Below are 19715 nucleotides of genomic sequence, written 5' to 3'. Positions count from 1 at the left end.
AGTTTCAACACAACTGTGTTCCTTTTTAGAAAGAAATGGAATCTGTGAGGATTTCCAGTCAGGATTTAGACCATACCATAGTACTGAGACTGCTCTCGTTAGAGTTACAAACGATCTACTCCTATCATCCGATCGTGGCTGTATTTCTCTATTAGTGTTATTAGATCTCAGTGCTGCTTTTGACACTATCGATCATAACATTCTTTTAAAAAGACTTGAAAACTATATTGGCATTAGTGGAATTGCTTTGGCATGGTTCAAATCATACTTATCTGACCGTTATCAGTCTGTGGTAGTTAATGAAGAGATGTCGTATCGATCACAGGTTAAATATGGGGTACCACAAGGCTCAGTATTAGGACCGTTGCTTTTCACTCTGTACATGCTGCCCTTAGGAGAGATAATTAGGAAGCATGGTGTTAGTTTTCACTGCTACGCTGACGATACTCAGCTCTATATTTCCTCGCGCCCTGACGAAACCTACAAATTCACAAAACTAACAGAATGCATAGCTGACATTAAAAACTGGATGACAAGAAATTTCTTATTATTAAATTCAGAAAAAACTGATTTCCTAATCTTTGGACCAAAACTTCCTCACGAAAAAACCTTGAATACTCTCTAACACTTGACGGGTGCTCCATTAAACCTTCGTCCTCAGTTAGGAACCTGGGTGTGCTCTTTGATACCAATCTTTCATTTGAAAGTCATGTTTCTAGTATCTGTAAAACCGCCTTCTTCCATCTAAAAAATATATCTAAATTACGACATATGCTCTCAATGACAAATGCGGAACAGTTGGTTCATGCATTCATGACCTCAAGACTAGATTATTGTAACGCTCTACTGGGTGGTTGTTCTGCTCGGCTTTTAAACAAACTACAGTTGGTCCAAAATGCGGCAGCTAGAGTTCTTACTAGAACCAGAAAGTATGACCATATTAGCCCAGTTCTGTCAACATTACATTGGCTCCCTATTAAACATCGTATAGATTTTAAAATCTTGCTACTTACTTATAAAGCTCTAAATGGTTTAGCTCCCCAGTACCTAAGTGAGCTCTTAATGCATTATAGTCCTTCACGTTTATTGCGATCTCAGAATTTAGGCCAGTTGATAATACGCAGAATATCAAAATCAACTGAAGGCGGCAGATCATTTTCCTATTTAGCACCTAAACTCTGGAACAATCTTCCTAGCATTGTTCGGGAAGCAGACACACTCTGTCAGTTTAAATCTAGACTAAAAACACATCTCTTTGCTCTTGCATACACATAACACATTATCAATACATTAACATTTTTCAAATCCGTTAAAGGATTGTTACGCTGCAATAATTAGGTCGGCCGGAACCGAGAACATTTCCTATAACACTAGATATACCTGTACATCAGAACAAGAATGGCATCTAGGCTAATATCTGTCTCTCTGCTTATCCTGAGGTTTGCCGGGTGCTGGATCCAGGCCGTATCCAGGTCAGATGGAGAACCTGCGTCTGGACCTGACTACAACGTAGCCCAGGATCCCCGTATCCGCTTACATATATTTATATATAATCGATTTTTAATCTCTATAATAAAAATGTACAATTCAGATTTTGATCTCCATATACATTTACATATATATATCTTCCAAGGGGTTTTTTCCCTCCTAGGACTTTTTTCCCAGTGCTAGCACGCTGGGTTTTTCTCCTAGGGGGTTTTTTCAACCCCTGGAAGTCAGCCGACATTGGCTTAATGTAGCACCATCTTGTATATGTTACATATAACCACGCTTGTTTGTACAGTTTTAACCACTTCCCTTTTTTTTCTGTGCTTCTAATATGTAAAGCTGCTTTGAAACAATTACCAATTGTAAAAGCGCTATATAAATAAATTTGACTTGACTTGACTTGATTTGGGAGGCGTTCCCTCAAAATGAGCTGTGAAGGAGGGGGGGCTGTTCTTATGCATGCGCTCATTTCAAAACTCAGTAACAGTCTTTGGTTTCTCAGTCGTCGAAAACATCCTCTGTATCCTCTTTAATATAGGTGGACAGTGACAGCTTCCCCGGGTTCGAGCAGCCAGCAGGAATCCCCTGTTCCCGATAGATTTCAAAATATTGTTTTAGATTCACGCAATTTCTGTGCATGTATGCAGTTCATGCCCGGGGATGCAGGGCTAATTCTGAAACCTAATCCTGCATTCATGCTATCCTTCCTCTTGAGTTAAGAGCTTTCTAACCACCTTTTACTTCATCAGAACAGCAGAAGTTAAATGTGTTGTGCCCAGTGCATGCTTTACGCATTTACACGGAAAGAACCAGAGGGTGCAGGAAGAGTGATAAGCTGTTCGTATCTTGGATGAAACCACGTATGGGGAAGCCGATAATTAAACAGTGTTTATCTCACTGGGTAGTGGAGGAAATTTCATTGGCATATTCCAGTAAGGGTCTTATGTTATGTGCACACTCAACAAGGGCAATGTCAACTTCGTGGGCTCTTTTTAAAGAGTCACGAGACAGGATATTTGTGAAAAGATTTACACCCATTAACATGATTATAATGTTGAATGCATAACATACCATTCATAATTTTGGGGTTAGAAAGATTTTTTTTAATGTTTCTGAAAGAATTCAAGTTTATTATTAATTTAGAAATGATTACTTTTATTATTATTATTATTACTTTAGAAAGATTATTCCAGTTTAAAGTGTACTTTAATCCTGTGATCAAGCTGAAATTTCAGCATTATTTGAGGTTATGTTGGTGACCTTAAACTGCAACCATTTGAATTGCAGTATGCATTTTAAGTGTATTTAAATACAGAATAGAATAGAAAAGGGGGGGGGGGGGGATTATTTTGACTTATTTATGCAGATGAAATGTTTTAATTGTGGTGAAGTTGGGCATTTAAAGTTGCAGTCTGTAACTTTTAGCGAAACAGAAATGCATGTTTCTTGCGGAGCTACTTCTCGATGTTTATGTCTATGACGAGTCACATTCATTTACATTTATTCATTTGGCAGAAGCGACTTACAAGTGAGGAATACAGCAAACAAGTCGACACAAGAAGTGCTCATAATACAAGCTATAGGCAGTGCTCAGATTATCCTAAGATACAATAGAGAGGGATTAGAGGAAGTGAAAGGATAGGAATTTTTTTTTAAGATGAGGTTAAGTGCTCACGAAAGAGATGAGTTTTCAGCTGTAGGAGTGTAGACTCGTAAGAGTGAGTGGAAGTAAGAGTGGGCTGAGCCTGTGGTAGATCTGTAAGCAAGCGTCAACGCCTTGAATTTGATGCGAGCAGCAAGTGGTAGCCAGTGAAGAGAGTTGAAGAGAGGCGTGACGTGGGCTCTTTTGGGCTCGTTGAAGACGAAACGTGCTGCTGCGTTCTGAGAAGAGCCAGAAGAGCATTGCGGTAATCAAGCCTAGAAATGACCATGTTTGTTCTGTTAGAAAGAGCCTGATTTTCCTGATATTGTAAAGTGCAAATCTGCTTGACCGAGCTGTCCTTGCAATGTGGTCCTTGAAGGTCAGTTGGTCATCAAGGATTACTCCAAGATTTCTGGCCGAATTTGATGGGGTAATTGAGGATGTGCTTAGCTGGATGCTGAAATCGTGATTTAGAGTCGGATTGGCAGGGAAGACGAGAAGCTCAGTCTTAGCCAGGTTGAGCTGTAGATGATGTTCTTTCATCCATGCCAAGATGTCCGCCAGACAGCTTGAGATTCGTGCAGCTACTGTGGGATCGTCTGGATGGAATGAAAGGAAGAGTTGTGTGTCATCAGCATAGCAATGGTAGGAGAAACCATGTGCCTGAATGATGGGACCAAGTGATGTAGTGTAAATGGAGAAGAGGTCCAAGAACTGAACCCTGAGGAAAACCCGTGGTCAGCTGATGAGCTTTGGATACCTCCCCTCTCCAGGCAACCCTGAAAGACCTTCCTGAGAGATAGGATTCAAACCAGAGAAGTGGAGTACCTGAGTCACGCAGGTACTGGGTTATTCCGCAGCAGTGGCGACAGTATGGTACAATTTTGTATTTTGAGATCAATTCATGACACTAAACAATATTCTCCTCTAAAACATCCTCAATGTCTTGGCTTCATGTTGACAGACTGGTGGCAATTGGATGAATCCTCTAGGAGAAGTATATCAAATTCAAGAGCACGTGTCAAATTCAACCCATAATAGCCGACTTCCAGTTGGGTGGAGCTAATGTGCTTGCAAAAACAACTGTGTCATGGCGTTTTCTCTCATTATAGCAGGTACTAGGAAACCACCAGTGTCATCTACACTACATCCTGCATGCTCACATAAAGCCTTCTTGGGCAAATGCAAAGTCCAACACATCCTGTTTCTATAATCATCTATCTATCTACAGGCATCCATTTACAAAAAAAAAAAAAAAAAAAAAAATGCAGATCATGTGACGATATTAATTGTGCATCATCATTAATCATCGGAGAGTCCTGCTGCAGTAACAGGATCATCACACACACATTCTGTGCTTCACAATTAAACCTGAATTAAAGCTTTAAACGGCCGTAATCTTGATTAACTGATGCTGATCAAATGATTTCTAGCGTTTCCTTCAGGCTGTGAGTGCCATTAAAACGTCATTAACCCACAGCAGACTGATGCAGATCTACTGCTGCAGAAACACCATCAAACACTCCAAACGTCACTCCCTGCTCAGTGCATTCAAACCTGAACCCGTGTTGATCTGCAGTAAATATCAAAATATCCTCAAAACAGAGACACTTACAGAACCTGAGAAGAGAATCAGGACATTTAGATGTGATTTGGAGTTTCTAATATATTCTATTTAATGTAGTGAGAGTCACTATTAAAAATCATTTTCACCAATTGATATAAGGCTAAAAATAAAATATAAATATTAGAAAAATAATAAAAAATGAAAAATAAAAAAATAGAATTGGTAACTAACTGAAATTAGTTTAGGTTGAAGTATTACAAAAATACATAAATATTAAATGAAAAATTAAAAGCTTAAATGAAAATTAAATATTTTTTGCTTCGGCAACTAACTTAAATAAATACATTTAAGTTGAAGTATTCAAATTCTATAAATATATATTTTTCCACTATGTCATAACAAGATATTGTCATGAAAACGACATCTTTTTCTTGTTAAAATGACATTTTCTCACAAAAAAATATTGTAGTTAAAACAATATTTTTTCTTGCAATAACGAGATGTTAAAATATCTTGTTGCAATAATGAGATGTTATGTTGTTAAAATCACATCTTTTCTCGTAATGATGAGATGTCATAAAAACTACATATCTGTATTGTTAAAACGTCATTTTCTCATAATAACAAAATACTGTAGTTAAAACATCTTTTCTCGTAATGATATGACGTAAAATACATAATTTTCTTGTTAAAACATCATTTTCTCACAATAATGAAATATTGTAGTTAAAACTATGCTTTCTTGCAATAACGACATCTTTTTCTTGTTAAAACATTTTCTAGTAATAACATCCTTTCTCACAATAACGAGATGTCGTTAAAGCATTTTCTCTCATAATAACGAGGTGTTGTTAAAGCTGCAGTCTGCAATTTTTCCTCTTTGTCGCCATCTCTTGTTTGAAACCTGCAATTGCAGTCATATGCGGAACAGTTATCTGTACATGCGTTGTGCCTCGGCTCAGCTCGTCAGTGCGGATGAATCTAATGCTTGCTGTCAGTCACGCACCGGTGTGGATACTGAACTTCAGAATCACAGATTCTGCGTCTTGAAAGTGTGACCAATATAAACATTTTCACTGGAAAATCTAATCTGAACAAGTAAGTAACATGTCTGCCACTTTTGTTCTGACCAACTGAGGAAAAAAAGCATTAGGCCTACAATAAATCACGCTGCCAATGATGATTAAATCTAACGATCGCTTAGCTCGGATCATGCCAAACCGTGCAAATTATTATTACTGTTATACTCTTATATTGTTATATTGCGTGACTGTGTGTATATTAGCGTTACCTGTAGATTTTATTTGGCTACAGCTGGATCTCCAGTTGTCACTGATGATTGTCATTTGGACCTTTCTGGATTACAATCCGCCATCAAAATGATGTTTAGTTAATGATAAGTTTTGTTCATGTTTTTGAGGAAGACATAACCTGTCCATTTCTCCTGGACTAGATTTTTTCTAGAATTTACACCAAAACAGTGTCATACAATGACATGTGATGATGATGAGCTACAGATGGGACTAAAAGCCAGAAAAAACAACATAAAAACGAACACATTTATGCGGAATCTTGTTTCCACCACAGAATAAAACAATATAAAAGATGATTGTGACTGCTCACAATTCTAACTTCTTTTTCTCAGAATTATAAAATTTATATCAAGCAACTGAGAGAAAAAATTCAGAATTGTAAAAATCTCAATTACATTTGTCATTTTTATTCAGTGGCGGAAACAAGCACACATGTACTATTCTCTCTCAGCTGTCTTTATATCTGATCTGATCCATGAATGTAGTGTTGTGTGACCTTGCATTGACACGTATAGGGAAGTGTTGTTGTTTACGAGGGCCGGCGGCCCCGCAGCACGAGCAGTGTTCGGCGACACGCTTCCTTCAGACGTCCTCCTCTCAGCACAGAGCAGCTGACGCTCCCATCAGCGCCGATGTGACATTTCAGCAGGCGTGTGATTAGCAAACTGCTCAATTTGGCCTCGTGTGACGTGAGACCTTTAAGAAACATCGCTCAACGATGAGACGTCTGTGTCTAAAAGGCTTCTGGTTCACGTCTGCAGCTCTGAGCTCAATGCATTTATTTATAGAGCTTAAAGAAACACTATAATAGCTGACCTGTGCCTCTCAATCAATAAACATCTACATGCTCAACAGATCAACAGATATATGCATTAACAATGAAAAAAAAAGAAATGTTTTATATGCCACAGAGAACCACAGTGAAAAATGTAAAATGCTAATGTGTATATATATATATATATATATATATATATATATATATATATATATATATATATATATATATATATATATATATATATATATATATACACACACAATTGGGAAATTAAAACACAAATTCTTAATCACTTCTAAAACAATCAAAATAAAAAACTAAAAATGAATTTAAATCATAAAAATATGAACTTAAAATAAATAATTAAATAAAAATAAAATACAAAATAATTAAACCATAGAATAAAAATGGAATAGTAAAAAACAAACAAACAAAAAAAACAAGACAAAAGCTAAAAAAATAAATCCTAAAAATGTAAATCGAAAATATTATCAAAATAAAACGCTTACCAAAAATGAAAATAATTAATTTTAAAATAAAAACAATGAAAATTTAATTTACTAAAAACTTAAATCACAAAAAATTTAAAATTTAAATAATTTAAAACATATTTAAACAAAAATAAATTTTAAAATTAAAACAATGAAAATATAAAATTACTAAAAATGTATTAAATAATAAAAATAAAAGCTTAAGTAAAAAATGTTAAATAAAAAAGAAAATATTTAAATCATAAAATAAAAATGAAAAAGTTCTAAAATTCAAAAACGTAAATCGAAAATAAAAAGTTTGTTTAATTTAAAAACCATAAGAATAAAACACTTACTGAAAATGAAAATCATTAAATTAAATCATAAAAATTAGATGTAAAAATAATTAATTTTAAAATAAAATAAAATAAAATAAAAAAGTAAATCACAACAAATGTAAAATTAACATAAATAACAAAGAGTAAAATTAAATAAATAACAGAAATTACAAACATATTTAGACAAAAAATATGATTCAAATTATTTTTAAAAATAAAACGAATAAAACATTTACTAAAAACGAATTAAATCATAAAAATAAAACATTGTTAAAAAGAAAATAAAAATGGAAAAAAATAGTAAAAAAACCCAACAAGCCTAAAAATGTAAATCAAAAATAAAAACAAAAAATAAAAACTTAAAATAATCTTACTAAAAATGTAAAATTAAAATAAATGATGCAGAAATGAGCACGTGCTTCAACAGAAGAGATTATTGCATCAATATCTTTATTTGTCCTTCAAAAGAAATGCACAATTCAGCAAAGCTACGACATACAAACAGCCAAACAAGAGCATTTCCATCTGAATCAGGAGACGGGAACGTGACAACAGCAGCCCGCAAACCTCCACACGCCGACCTTTGACCCACATCAGGAGGAAACGCACGTCTTGCATAGCTCAGATGTAATGGAGGTAAGGCACTTCACGAAGGTTTTATTAGGCATCTCATCGTCTCGTCTCGGCAAGCAGGAAAGGGGATCAGAGGATGAACGTCCAACGCGCTTTTGGCATCATGCTCTCCAAACGCTGAAGTAGGATTCTTGTGCATATACGGGTGGAGACGTTGTCCGGAAACCCCAGAGTTTCTCAAAAAAGACGGAAAAACGTTGTGCAATGGTTTTGGGGTCGAAGAAGGCAACGTGTTGAGCTTTTTTTGACCGAAAAACAGTAAAACAAACGTTTGAATCCAAAGCAAACGTCCAGACAGAAAGAGTCTCCACTGAATTGGCACCGTTTCTGGAGGTAACGCAGGTCCTGGTGTGATCTAGCCCAGCTGGTCTTCATACTGCTTCCGGAAGCAGTCGCCGGCGGGAAAGAAATCCCAGCATCTCTCCTGATACATCTTCCACACGTACGACTCCTGCGGACACACCAACAACATCCACAGCTGCTGAACTAACGCCTCAAACGTCACATGACCGACACAAACATGTCTGACATTGCACACAAAAACACATTTTTAACCAATACTCAAAGCAATATTTATAGCAATATATTTATAGGCCTAATTCTTTTTAAATGATGCTTTTAATTTGTAGTTTTTAAATGTATTTATGCATTATGGGTATCATTTTGAGTATAGTAAAGGTGCGTAATACAAATATTATTATGATGCATACTGAATTACTGCAGTGTGTCAGTAAAGCTCTTCCTGCTCTTCTACATTCAGTGAAGATCATCATCATCATCATCAGAACTTACCTGACCCGTGTGCTCCGTTTCATCCTTGTTGATCAGGTACATCAAGAAAAACCTGAAACATCAGAACAGAACTAGAGTGAACTAAAACTAAACCTATTAAAAGACAATTGAATTAAAGCTGGAAAAAACTATATAAATATTAATAAAAACTATAGTAGTATATAGATAATACTAAAATAAAATGTTAAGTATTACTCTTATTTTGTTGGTCACATTCTGGGGTTTAAAATGATCATGAATGAACTTTAGTGAGATGAACATGTGACACTCACAGGTAGTTGGCGAGGTTGTGCTCTTGTAACGTGTGAGTCTCAAAGCCGTGAGGAGTCGTGTCAAAATAGTCATTACCGATGCCACAGATGAAACACTTAGTCTGAGAGGAGAAGAAACAACATCTGAATGTGTGACCACAATCATCTGAACAGACGGATAGACAGACGGACGGATGGAGAGAGACGGACAGACGGACAGACAGAAAGACAGACAGACAGACAGACAGAAAGTCAGACGGACAGAAAGTCAGACAGACAGAAAGTCAGACAGACAGATGGACGGAAGGACAGACAGTTGTGTCTTTGTACCTCCATGTCTTCTTTGACTTGTTCCTGTTGGTCTCTCAGCTCTCCAAACGCATCGATGATCAAACCTGTCCACACAAACACACTCTTACCATCAGTTCATCTGTCAAACACTCAGTGTTAGTGCGATGTTACAAATGTCACGGTTTCTTCCTGATCATGTGATGGTGTTGGCTTACCTTGAATGATGGCCAGCAGGATCACAATGACGAAGAAGAAGAAGGTGATGTCGAAGAGGATCCGGTAGAGCTCGTACGGGTCGCCCGCGGGATCCTCGATCTCGTCACCGATGCCGCCGCCGGCGCGAACGCCCACATACATGTGGAACAGATAACACTGACACACACACACGCCAGTTTACACCTGATCACTTCATGACATCATTACTCCAGTGTCACATGATCCTCCAGAATCATTCTAAACTTCATATTGGTGCTAAAACTGCTATTTTACATTGTACAAATATTTAAAACATTTAAATTTAAAATGCAGACTTATAAAGCAGAAGAGACTCCATTCAAAAACACTTAGAACATGAATCCCATCACTCACCGTCATCATATCGTCACATTTCATATCGGGCTCGTCCTCATCGCCGCTCTTGTTGTAGAACTTGCGGAAAAAGTTAAACGCCACGACGGTGTAGAGATACACAACCACAGCGAGCAGCCCGACCGTCAGCACCAGCTGAGAGAAACACACAAACACATGAAAGAAAGCAGAACATCACACCCGGAGCGAAGCAGGGCGGCAGAGGGAGTCAAACCTGTTTGCCGTTGTGCGTGACGGAGGACAGGATGGTCCGCAGGGTCTTGAATCCCATGGCAATGTCCAGCAGGTGGGCGGCGAAGAAGAAGTTATTATAGTGTCCCAGGATGGACATGGTGGTGTACCAGACCAGATACAGGAACGACTGCAACGACAGAACGAGGCGTCAGCGATCATGTGACCTCATCATGCTCATGAAGCAGTGCAAACACTCACGTTATCTGTGAAGACCACGCCCAGCTTCCACACGTGATACTTGGTGTCGATGGAGCTCAACCTGAAGAGCAAATAATTTGTTAAATAATAAATAATTAAAACCCCAAAATAAATAAAATTAAACATGCAGTTTGATGCAGAATGAGTGAAGGTGTTCCTGACCAGGACAGCAGCGAGGCGTCTTTCATGACCGTCTCTTCTGTCGGGTTGAAGTCCAAAGCGCTTTTATCCAAACCCAGCAGCTCAGCGATGCGCTCGGCTCCGTAGAGATCTCCGTACTTGTTTATAACCTGAGGCGACACACATAAAAATCATCAATGTGACGAGACGATGATCCTGAAGACCTGAACGCTCACAAGAGCATTGAATAAAACAACATTCGTGCGATACTGTTCTCGTTACTCATGCAATACTGCACGTTTGTTACTCGTGCGATATTACGGCTGTTACTTGTGCGATATTATGCACCCGTTACACATGAGATATTGTTCTTGTTACTCATGAGATATTATTCTTGTTACTCATGAGATATTATTCTTGTTACTCATGCGATATTGTTCTCGTTACTCATGAGATATTGTTCTTGTTACTCATGCGATATTGTTCTTGTTACTCATGAGATATTATTCTTGTTACTCATGAGATATTATTCTTGTTACTCATGCGATATTGTTCTTGTTACTCATGCGATATTGTTCTTGTTACTCATGAGATATTATTCTTGTAACTCATGAGATATTGTTCTCGTTACTCATGCGATATTGTTCTTGTTACTCATGAGATATTGTTCTTGTTACTCGTGCGATATTATTCTTGTTACTCATGAGATATTGTTCTTGTTACTCATGAGATATTGTTCTTGTTACTCGTGCGATATTATTCTTGTTACTCATGAGATATTATTCTTGTAACTCATGAGATATTGTTCTCGTTACTCATGCGATATTGTTCTTGTTACTCATGAGATATTGTTCTTGTTACTCATGAGATATTGTTCTCGTTACTCATGAGATATTGTTCTTGTTACTCGTGCGATATTATTCTTGTTACTCATGAGATATTGTTCTTGTTACTCATGAGATATTGTTCTTGTTACTCGTGCGATATTATTCTTGTTACTCATGAGATATTGTTCTTGTTACTCATGAGATATTGTTCTTGTTACTCATGAGATATTATTCTTGTTACTCATGAGATATTGTTCTTGTTACTCATGAGATATTGTTCTTGTTACTCATGCGATATTATTCTTGTTACTCATGAGATATTGTTCTTGTTACTCATGAGATATTATTCTTGTTACTCATGCGATATTGTTCTCGTTACTCATGAGATATTGTTCTTGTTACTCATGCGATATTGTTCTTGTTACTCATGCGATATTGTTCTTGTTACTCATGCGATATTGTTCTTGTTACTCATGAGATATTGTTCTTGTTACTCATGAGATATTATTCTTGTAACTCATGAGATATTATTCTTGTTACTCATGAGATATTGTTCTTGTTACTCATGAGATATTGTTCTCGTTACTCATGCGATATTATTCTTGTTACTCATGAGATATTGTTCTTGTTACTCGTGCGATATTATTCTTGTTACTCATGAGATATTGTTCTTGTTACTCATGCGATATTGTTCTCGTTACTCATGAGATATTGTTCTCGTTACTCATGAGATATTGTTCTTGTTACTCATGAGATATTGTTCTTGTTACTCATGCGATATTGTTCTTGTTACTCATGCGATATTGTTCTTGTTACTCATGCGATATTGTTCTTGTTACTCATGCGATATTGTTCTTGTTACTCATGCGATATTGCTCGCGTTACTCATGAGATATTGTTCTTGTTACTCATGCGATATTGCTCGCGTTACTCATGAGATATTGTTCTTGTTACTCATGCGATATTGTTCTTGTTACTCATGCGATATTGTTTTCGTTACTCATGCGATATTGTTCTCGTTACTCATGCAATATTGTTCTTGTTACTCATGCGATATTGCTCGCGTTACTCATGAGATATTGTTCTTGTTACTCATGCGATATTGTTCTTGTTACTCATGCGATATTGTTTTCGTTACTCATGCGATATTGTTCTCGTTACTCATGCGATATTGTTCTTGTTACTCATGCGATATTGCTCGCGTTACTCATGAGATATTGTTCTTGTTACTCATGCGATATTGTTCTTGTTACTCATGCGATATTGCTCTTGTTACTCATGCGATATTGCTCGCGTTACTCATGAGATATTGTTCTTGTTACTCATGCGATATTGTTCTTGTTACTCATGCGATATTGTTTTCGTTACTCATGCGATATTGTTCTCGTTACTCATGCAATATTGTTCTTGTTACTCATGCGATATTGCTCGCGTTACTCATGAGATATTGTTCTTGTTACTCATGCGATATTGTTCTTGTTACTCATGCGATATTGCTCTTGTTACTCATGCGATATTGCTCGCGTTACTCATGAGATATTGTTCTTGTTACTCATGCGATATTGTTCTTGTTACTCATGCGATATTGTTCTTGTTACTCATGCGATATTGTTCTCGTTACTCATGCGATATTGTTCTTGTTACTCATGCGATATTGCTCGCGTTACTCATGAGATATTGTTCTTGTTACTCATGAGATATTGTTCTCGTTACTCATGAGATATTGTTCTCGTTACTCATGCGATATTGTTCTTGTTACTCATGCGATATTGTTCTCGTTACTCATGAGATATTGTTCTCGTTACTCATGCGATATTGTTCTTGTTACTCATGCTATATTGTTCTTGTTACTCATGCGATATTGCTCGCGTTACTCATGAGATATTGTTCTTGATACTCATGAGATATTGTTCTTGTTACTCATGCTATATTGTTCTTGTTACTCATGCGATATTGCTCGCGTTACTCATGAGATATTGTTCTCGTTACTCGTGCAATATTGCGGCCGTTACTCGTGCGATATTGCGGCCGTTACTCGTGCGATATTGCTCTTGTTACTCGTGTGATATTTCTCTAGTTACTCGTGCGATATTGCGGCCGTTACTCGTGCGATATTGCAGCCGTTACTCGTGCGATATAGCGCTTGTTACTCGTGAGATACTGTGCAATATTGTTCTTGCTACTCATGAGATATTGTTCTTGTTACTCATGCGATATTGCGGCCGTTACTCATGCGATATTGTTCTTGTTACTCATGCGATATTGCGGCCGTTACTCATGCGATATTGTTCTCGTTACTCATGCGATATTGTTCTTGTTACTCATGCGATATTGCTCGCGTTACTCATGAGATATTGTTCTTGTTACTCATGCGATATTGTTCTTGTTACTCATGCGATATTGCTCTTGTTACTCATGCGATATTGCTCGCGTTACTCATGAGATATTGTTCTTGTTACTCATGCGATATTGTTCTTGTTACTCATGCGATATTGCTCTTGTTACTCATGCGATATTGCTCGCGTTACTCATGAGATATTGTTCTTGTTACTCATGCGATATTGCTCGCGTTACTCATGAGATATTGTTCTCGTTACTCATGCGATATTGTTCTTGTTACTCATGCGATATTGTTCTTGTTACTCATGCGATATTGTTCTCGTTACTCATGCGATATTGTTCTCGTTACTCATGCGATATTGTTCTTGTTACTCATGCGATATTGCTCGCGTTACTCATGAGATATTGTTCTTGTTACTCATGAGATATTGTTCTTGTTACTCATGAGATATTGTTCTCGTTACTCATGAGATATTGTTCTCGTTACTCATGCGATATTGTTCTTGTTACTCATGGGATATTGTTCTCGTTACTCATGAGATATTGTTCTCGTTACTCATGCGATATTGTTCTTGTTACTCATGCTATATTGTTCTTGTTACTCATGCGATATTGCTCGCGTTACTCATGAGATATTGTTCTCGTTACTCGTGCAATATTGCGGCCGTTACTCGTGCGATATTGCTCTTGTTACTCGTGTGATATTTCTCTAGTTACTCGTGCGATATTGCGGCCGTTACTCGTGCGATATTGCAGCCGTTACTCGTGCGATATAGCGCTTGTTACTCGTGAGATACTGTGCAATATTGTTCTTGCTACTCATGAGATATTGTTCTTGTTACTCATGCGATATTGCGGCCGTTACTCATGCGATATTGTTCTTGTTACTCATGCGATATTGTTCTTGTTACTCATGCTATATTGTTCTTGTTACTCATGCGATATTATTCTTGTTACTCGTGCGATACTGTTCTCGTTACTCATGAGATATTGTTCTTGTTACTCATGAGATATTGTTCTTGTTACTCATGAGATATTATTCTTGTTACTCGTGCGATACTGTTCTCGTTACTCATGAGATATTGTTCTTGTTACTCATGAGATATTGTTCTTGTTACTTATGCTATATTGTTCTTGTTACTCATGCGATATTGCTTGCGTTACTCATGAGATATTGTTCTTGTTACTCATGAGATATTGCTCGCGTTACTCATGAGATATTGTTCTTGTTACTCATGAGATATTGTTCTTGTTACTCATGAGATATTGCTCGCGTTACTCATGAGATATTGTTCTCGTTACTCGTGCAATATTGCGGCCGTTACTCGTGCGATATTGCGGCCGTTACTCGTGCGATATTGCTCTTGTTACTCGTGTGATATTTCTCTAGTTACTCGTGCGATATTGCGGCCGTTACTCGTGCGATATTGCGGCCGTTACTCGTGCGATATTGCGGCCGTTACTCGTGCGATATTTCTCTAGTTACTCGTGCGATATAGCGCTTGTTACTCGTGAGATACTGTGCAATATTGTTCTTGTTACTCATGCGATATTGTTCTCGTTACTCATGAGATATTGCTCGCGTTACTCATGAGATATTGTTCTTGTTACTCATGAGATATTGTTCTCGTTACTCATGCGATATTGTTCTTGTTACTCATGCGATATTGTTCTCGTTACTCATGAGATATTGTTCTCGTTACTCATGCGATATTGTTCTTGTTACTCATGCGATATTGTTTTCGTTACTCATGCGATATTGTTCTTGTTACTCATGCGATATTGCTCGCGTTACTCATGAGATATTGTTCTCGTTACTCATGCGATATTGTTCTTGTTACTCATGCGATATTGCTCGCGTTACTCATGAGATATTGTTCTTGTTACTCATGCGATATTGTTTTTGTTACTCATGCGATATTGCTCGTGTTACTCATGAGATATTGTTCTTGTTACTCATGAGATATTGTTCTTGTTACTCATGCGATATTGTTCTCGTTACTCATGCGATATTGTTCTCGTTACTCATGCGATATTGTTCTCGTTACTCATGAGATATTGTTCTTGTTACTCATGCGATATTACTCATGCGATGTTACTCATGAGATATTGTTCTTGTTACTCATGCGATATTGTTCTTGTTACTCATGCTATATTGTTCTTGTTACTCATGCGATATTGCTCGCGTTACTCATGAGATATTGTTCTTGTTACTCATGCTATATTGTTCTTGTTACTCATGCGATATTGCTCGCGTTACTCATGAGATATTGTTCTCGTTACTCGTGCAATATTGCGGCCGTTACTCGTGCGATATTGCGGCCGTTACTCGTGCGATATTGCTCTTGTTACTCGTGTGATATTTCTCTAGTTACTCGTGCGATATTGCGGCCGTTACTCGTGCGATATTGCGGCCGTTACTCGTGCGATATAGCGCTTGTAACAAGAACAATATCTCATGAGTAACAAGAACAATATCTCATGAGTAACAAGAACAATATCGCATGAGTAACAAGAACAATATCTCATGAGTAACGAGAACAGTATCGCACGAGTAACAAGAATAATATCTCATGAGTAACAAGAACAATATCTCATGAGTAACAAGAACAATATCTCATGAGTAACAAGAACAATATCTCATGAGTAACAAGAACAATATCTCATGAGTAACAAGAACAATATCGCATGAGTAACGCGAGCAATATCGCATGAGTAACAAGAACAATATAGCATGAGTAACAAGAACAATATAGCATGAGTAACAAGAACAATATCGCATGAGTAACGAGAACAATATCTCATGAGTAACGAGAACAATATCGCATGAGTAACAAGAATAATATCTCATGAGTAACAAGAACAATATCTCATGAGTAACAAGAACAATATCTCATGAGTAACAAGAACAATATCGCATGAGTAACGCGAGCAATATCGCATGAGTAACAAGAACAATATAGCATGAGTAACAAGAACAATATCGCATGAGTAACGAGAACAATATCTCATGAGTAACAAGAACAATATCGCATGAGTAACAAGAACAATATCTCATGAGTAACAAGAACAATATCTCATGAGTAACGCGAGCAATATCTCATGAGTAACGAGAACAATATCGCATGAGTAACGAGAACAATATCGCATGAGTAACAAGAACAATATCGCATGAGTAACGAGAACAATATCTCATGAGTAACGAGAACAATATCGCATGAGTAACAAGAACAATATCTCATGAGTAACGAGAACAATATCTCATGAGTAACGAGAACAATATCGCATGAGTAACGAGAACAATATCGCATGAGTAACAAGAACAATATCGCATGAGTAACGAGAACAATATCTCATGAGTAACGAGAACAATATCGCATGAGTAACAAGAACAATATCTCATGAGTAACAAGAACAATATCTCATGAGTAACGCGAGCAATATCTCATGAGTAACGAGAACAATATCGCATGAGTAACAAGAACAATATCTCATGAGTAACGAGAACAATATCGCATGAGTAACAAGAATAATATCTCATGAGTAACGAGAACAATATCGCATGAGTAACAAGAATAATATCTCATGAGTAACAAGAACAATATCTCATGAGTAACAAGAACAATATCTCATGAGTAACAAGAACAATATCGCATGAGTAACGCGAGCAATATCGCATGAGTAACAAGAACAATATAGCATGAGTAACAAGAACAATATCGCATGAGTAACGAGAACAATATCTCATGAGTAACAAGAACAATATCGCATGAGTAACAAGAACAATATCTCATTAGTAACGAGAACAATATCGCATGAGTAACGAGAACAATATCGCATGAGTAACAAGAACAATATCGCATGAGTAACGAGAACAATATCTCATGAGTAACGAGAAACAATATCGCATGAGTAACGAGAACAATATCGCATGAGTAACAAGAACAATATCGCATGAGTAACGAGAACAATATCTCATGAGTAACGAGAACAATATCGCATGAGTAACGAGAACAATATCTCATGAGTAACAAGAACAATATCTCATGAGTAACGCGAGCAATATCTCATGAGTAACGAGAACAATATCGCATGAGTAACAAGAACAATATTGCACAGTATCGCACGAGTAACTAGAGAAATATCGCACGAGTAACGGCCGCAATATCGCACGAGTAACGGCCGCAATATCGCACGAGTAACGGCTGCAATATCGCACGAGTAACGGCCGCAATATCGCACGAGTAACTAGAGAAATATCACACGAGTAACAAGAGCAATATCGCACGAGTAACGGCCGCAATATCGCACGAGTAACGGCCGCAATATTGCACGAGTAACGAGAACAATATCTCATGAGTAACGCGAGCAATATCTCATGAGTAACAAGAACAATATCGCATGAGTAACAAGAACAATATCGCATGAGTAACGAAAACAATATCGCATGAGTAACAAGAACAATATTGCATGAGTAACAAGAACAATATCGCATGAGTAACAAGAACAATATCGCATGAGTAACAAGAACAATATAGCATGAGTAACAAGAACAATATCTCATGAGTAACAAGAACAATATCTCATGAGTAACGCGAGCAATATCGCATGAGTAACAAGAACAATATCGCATGAGTAACGTGCAATATACTAAAATACTGTGCAATATTGTTCTTGTTACTCATGAGATATTGTTCTTGTTACTCATGCGATATTGCTCGCGTTACTCATGCGATATTGTTCTTGTTACTCATGAGATATTGTTCTTGTTACTCATGAGATATTGTTCTTGTTACTCATGAGATATTGTTCTTGTTACTCATGAGATATTATTCTTGTTACTCGTGCGATACTGTTCTCGTTACTCATGAGATATTGTTCTTGTTACTCATGAGATATTGTTCGTTACTCATGCTATATTGTTCTTGTTACTCATGCGATATTGCTCGCGTTACTCATGAGATATTGTTCTTGTTACTCATGAGATATTGTTCTTGTTACTCATGAGATATTGTTCTTGTTACTCATGAGATATTGTTCTTGTTACTCATGAGATATTGTTCTCGTTACTCATGCGATATTGTTCTCGTTACTCATGCGATATTGTTCTCGTTACTCATGCGATATTGTTCTTGTTACTCATGCGATATTGTTCTTGTTACTCATGAGATATTGTTCTTGTTACTCATGCGATATTGTTCTTGTTACTCATGCGATATTGCTCGCGTTACTCATGAGATATTGTTCTCGTTACTCGTGCAATATTGCGGCCGTTACTCGTGCGATATTGCGGCCGTTACTCGTGCGATATTGCTCTTGTTACTCTTGTGATATTTCTCTAGTTACTCGTGTGATATTGCGGCCGTTACTCGTGCGATATTGCGGCCGTTACTCGTGCGATATTTCTCTAGTCACTCGTGCGATATAGCGCTTGTTACTCGTGAGATACTGTGCAATATTGTTATTGTTACTCATGCGATAATGCACCCTTTACTCGTGCAATATTGCGGCCGTTACTCGTGCAATATTGCTCTTTTTGCTCGTGAGATATTGTTCTTGTTACTCGTGCGATATTGCGCTTGTTACTTGTGAGATATTGTGCGATATTGTTCTCGTTACTCATGCAATACTGCACGTTTGTTACTTGTGCAATATTGCACCCGTTACTCGTGAGATATTGTTCTTGTTACTCGTGCGATATTACGGGCATTACTCGTTCGATATTGTTCGTGTTACTTATGCGATATTGCACCCGTTACTCTTGCGATATTGCTCTCATTACTCGTGCAATATTGCGCTTGTTACTCGTCCAATAATGCTTAACTATATCATGAGCATTTTGCCC

General features: G+C 37.3%; 1 protein-coding gene across 1 annotated transcript in view; it reads right to left on the bottom strand.

Moving 5' to 3' along the window:
• Positions 1-8042: 8042 nt before the first annotated feature.
• The window catches only part of LOC137006957 (ryanodine receptor 3), a 139156-nt gene continuing 127483 nt past the window's right edge, over positions 8043-19715 (bottom strand). Inside the window, exons 98-106 of the mRNA XM_067368130.1 lie at positions 10746-10873; positions 10584-10644; positions 10366-10512; positions 10152-10286; positions 9779-9935; positions 9603-9667; positions 9294-9394; positions 9022-9073; positions 8043-8680 (exon numbers count right to left, since the gene is read on the bottom strand). Of these exons, the coding sequence (XP_067224231.1) occupies positions 8585-8680; positions 9022-9073; positions 9294-9394; positions 9603-9667; positions 9779-9935; positions 10152-10286; positions 10366-10512; positions 10584-10644; positions 10746-10873 (942 nt within the window). The 3' untranslated portion in view covers positions 8043-8584. The remainder of the gene's footprint in view (positions 8681-9021; positions 9074-9293; positions 9395-9602; positions 9668-9778; positions 9936-10151; positions 10287-10365; positions 10513-10583; positions 10645-10745; positions 10874-19715) is intronic.

This window comes from Chanodichthys erythropterus, chromosome 18, assembly GCF_024489055.1.
Source record: "Chanodichthys erythropterus isolate Z2021 chromosome 18, ASM2448905v1, whole genome shotgun sequence".
NCBI lineage: Eukaryota > Metazoa > Chordata > Actinopteri > Cypriniformes > Xenocyprididae > Chanodichthys > Chanodichthys erythropterus.
This window is presented reverse-complemented; position numbering and strand designations above follow the sequence as displayed.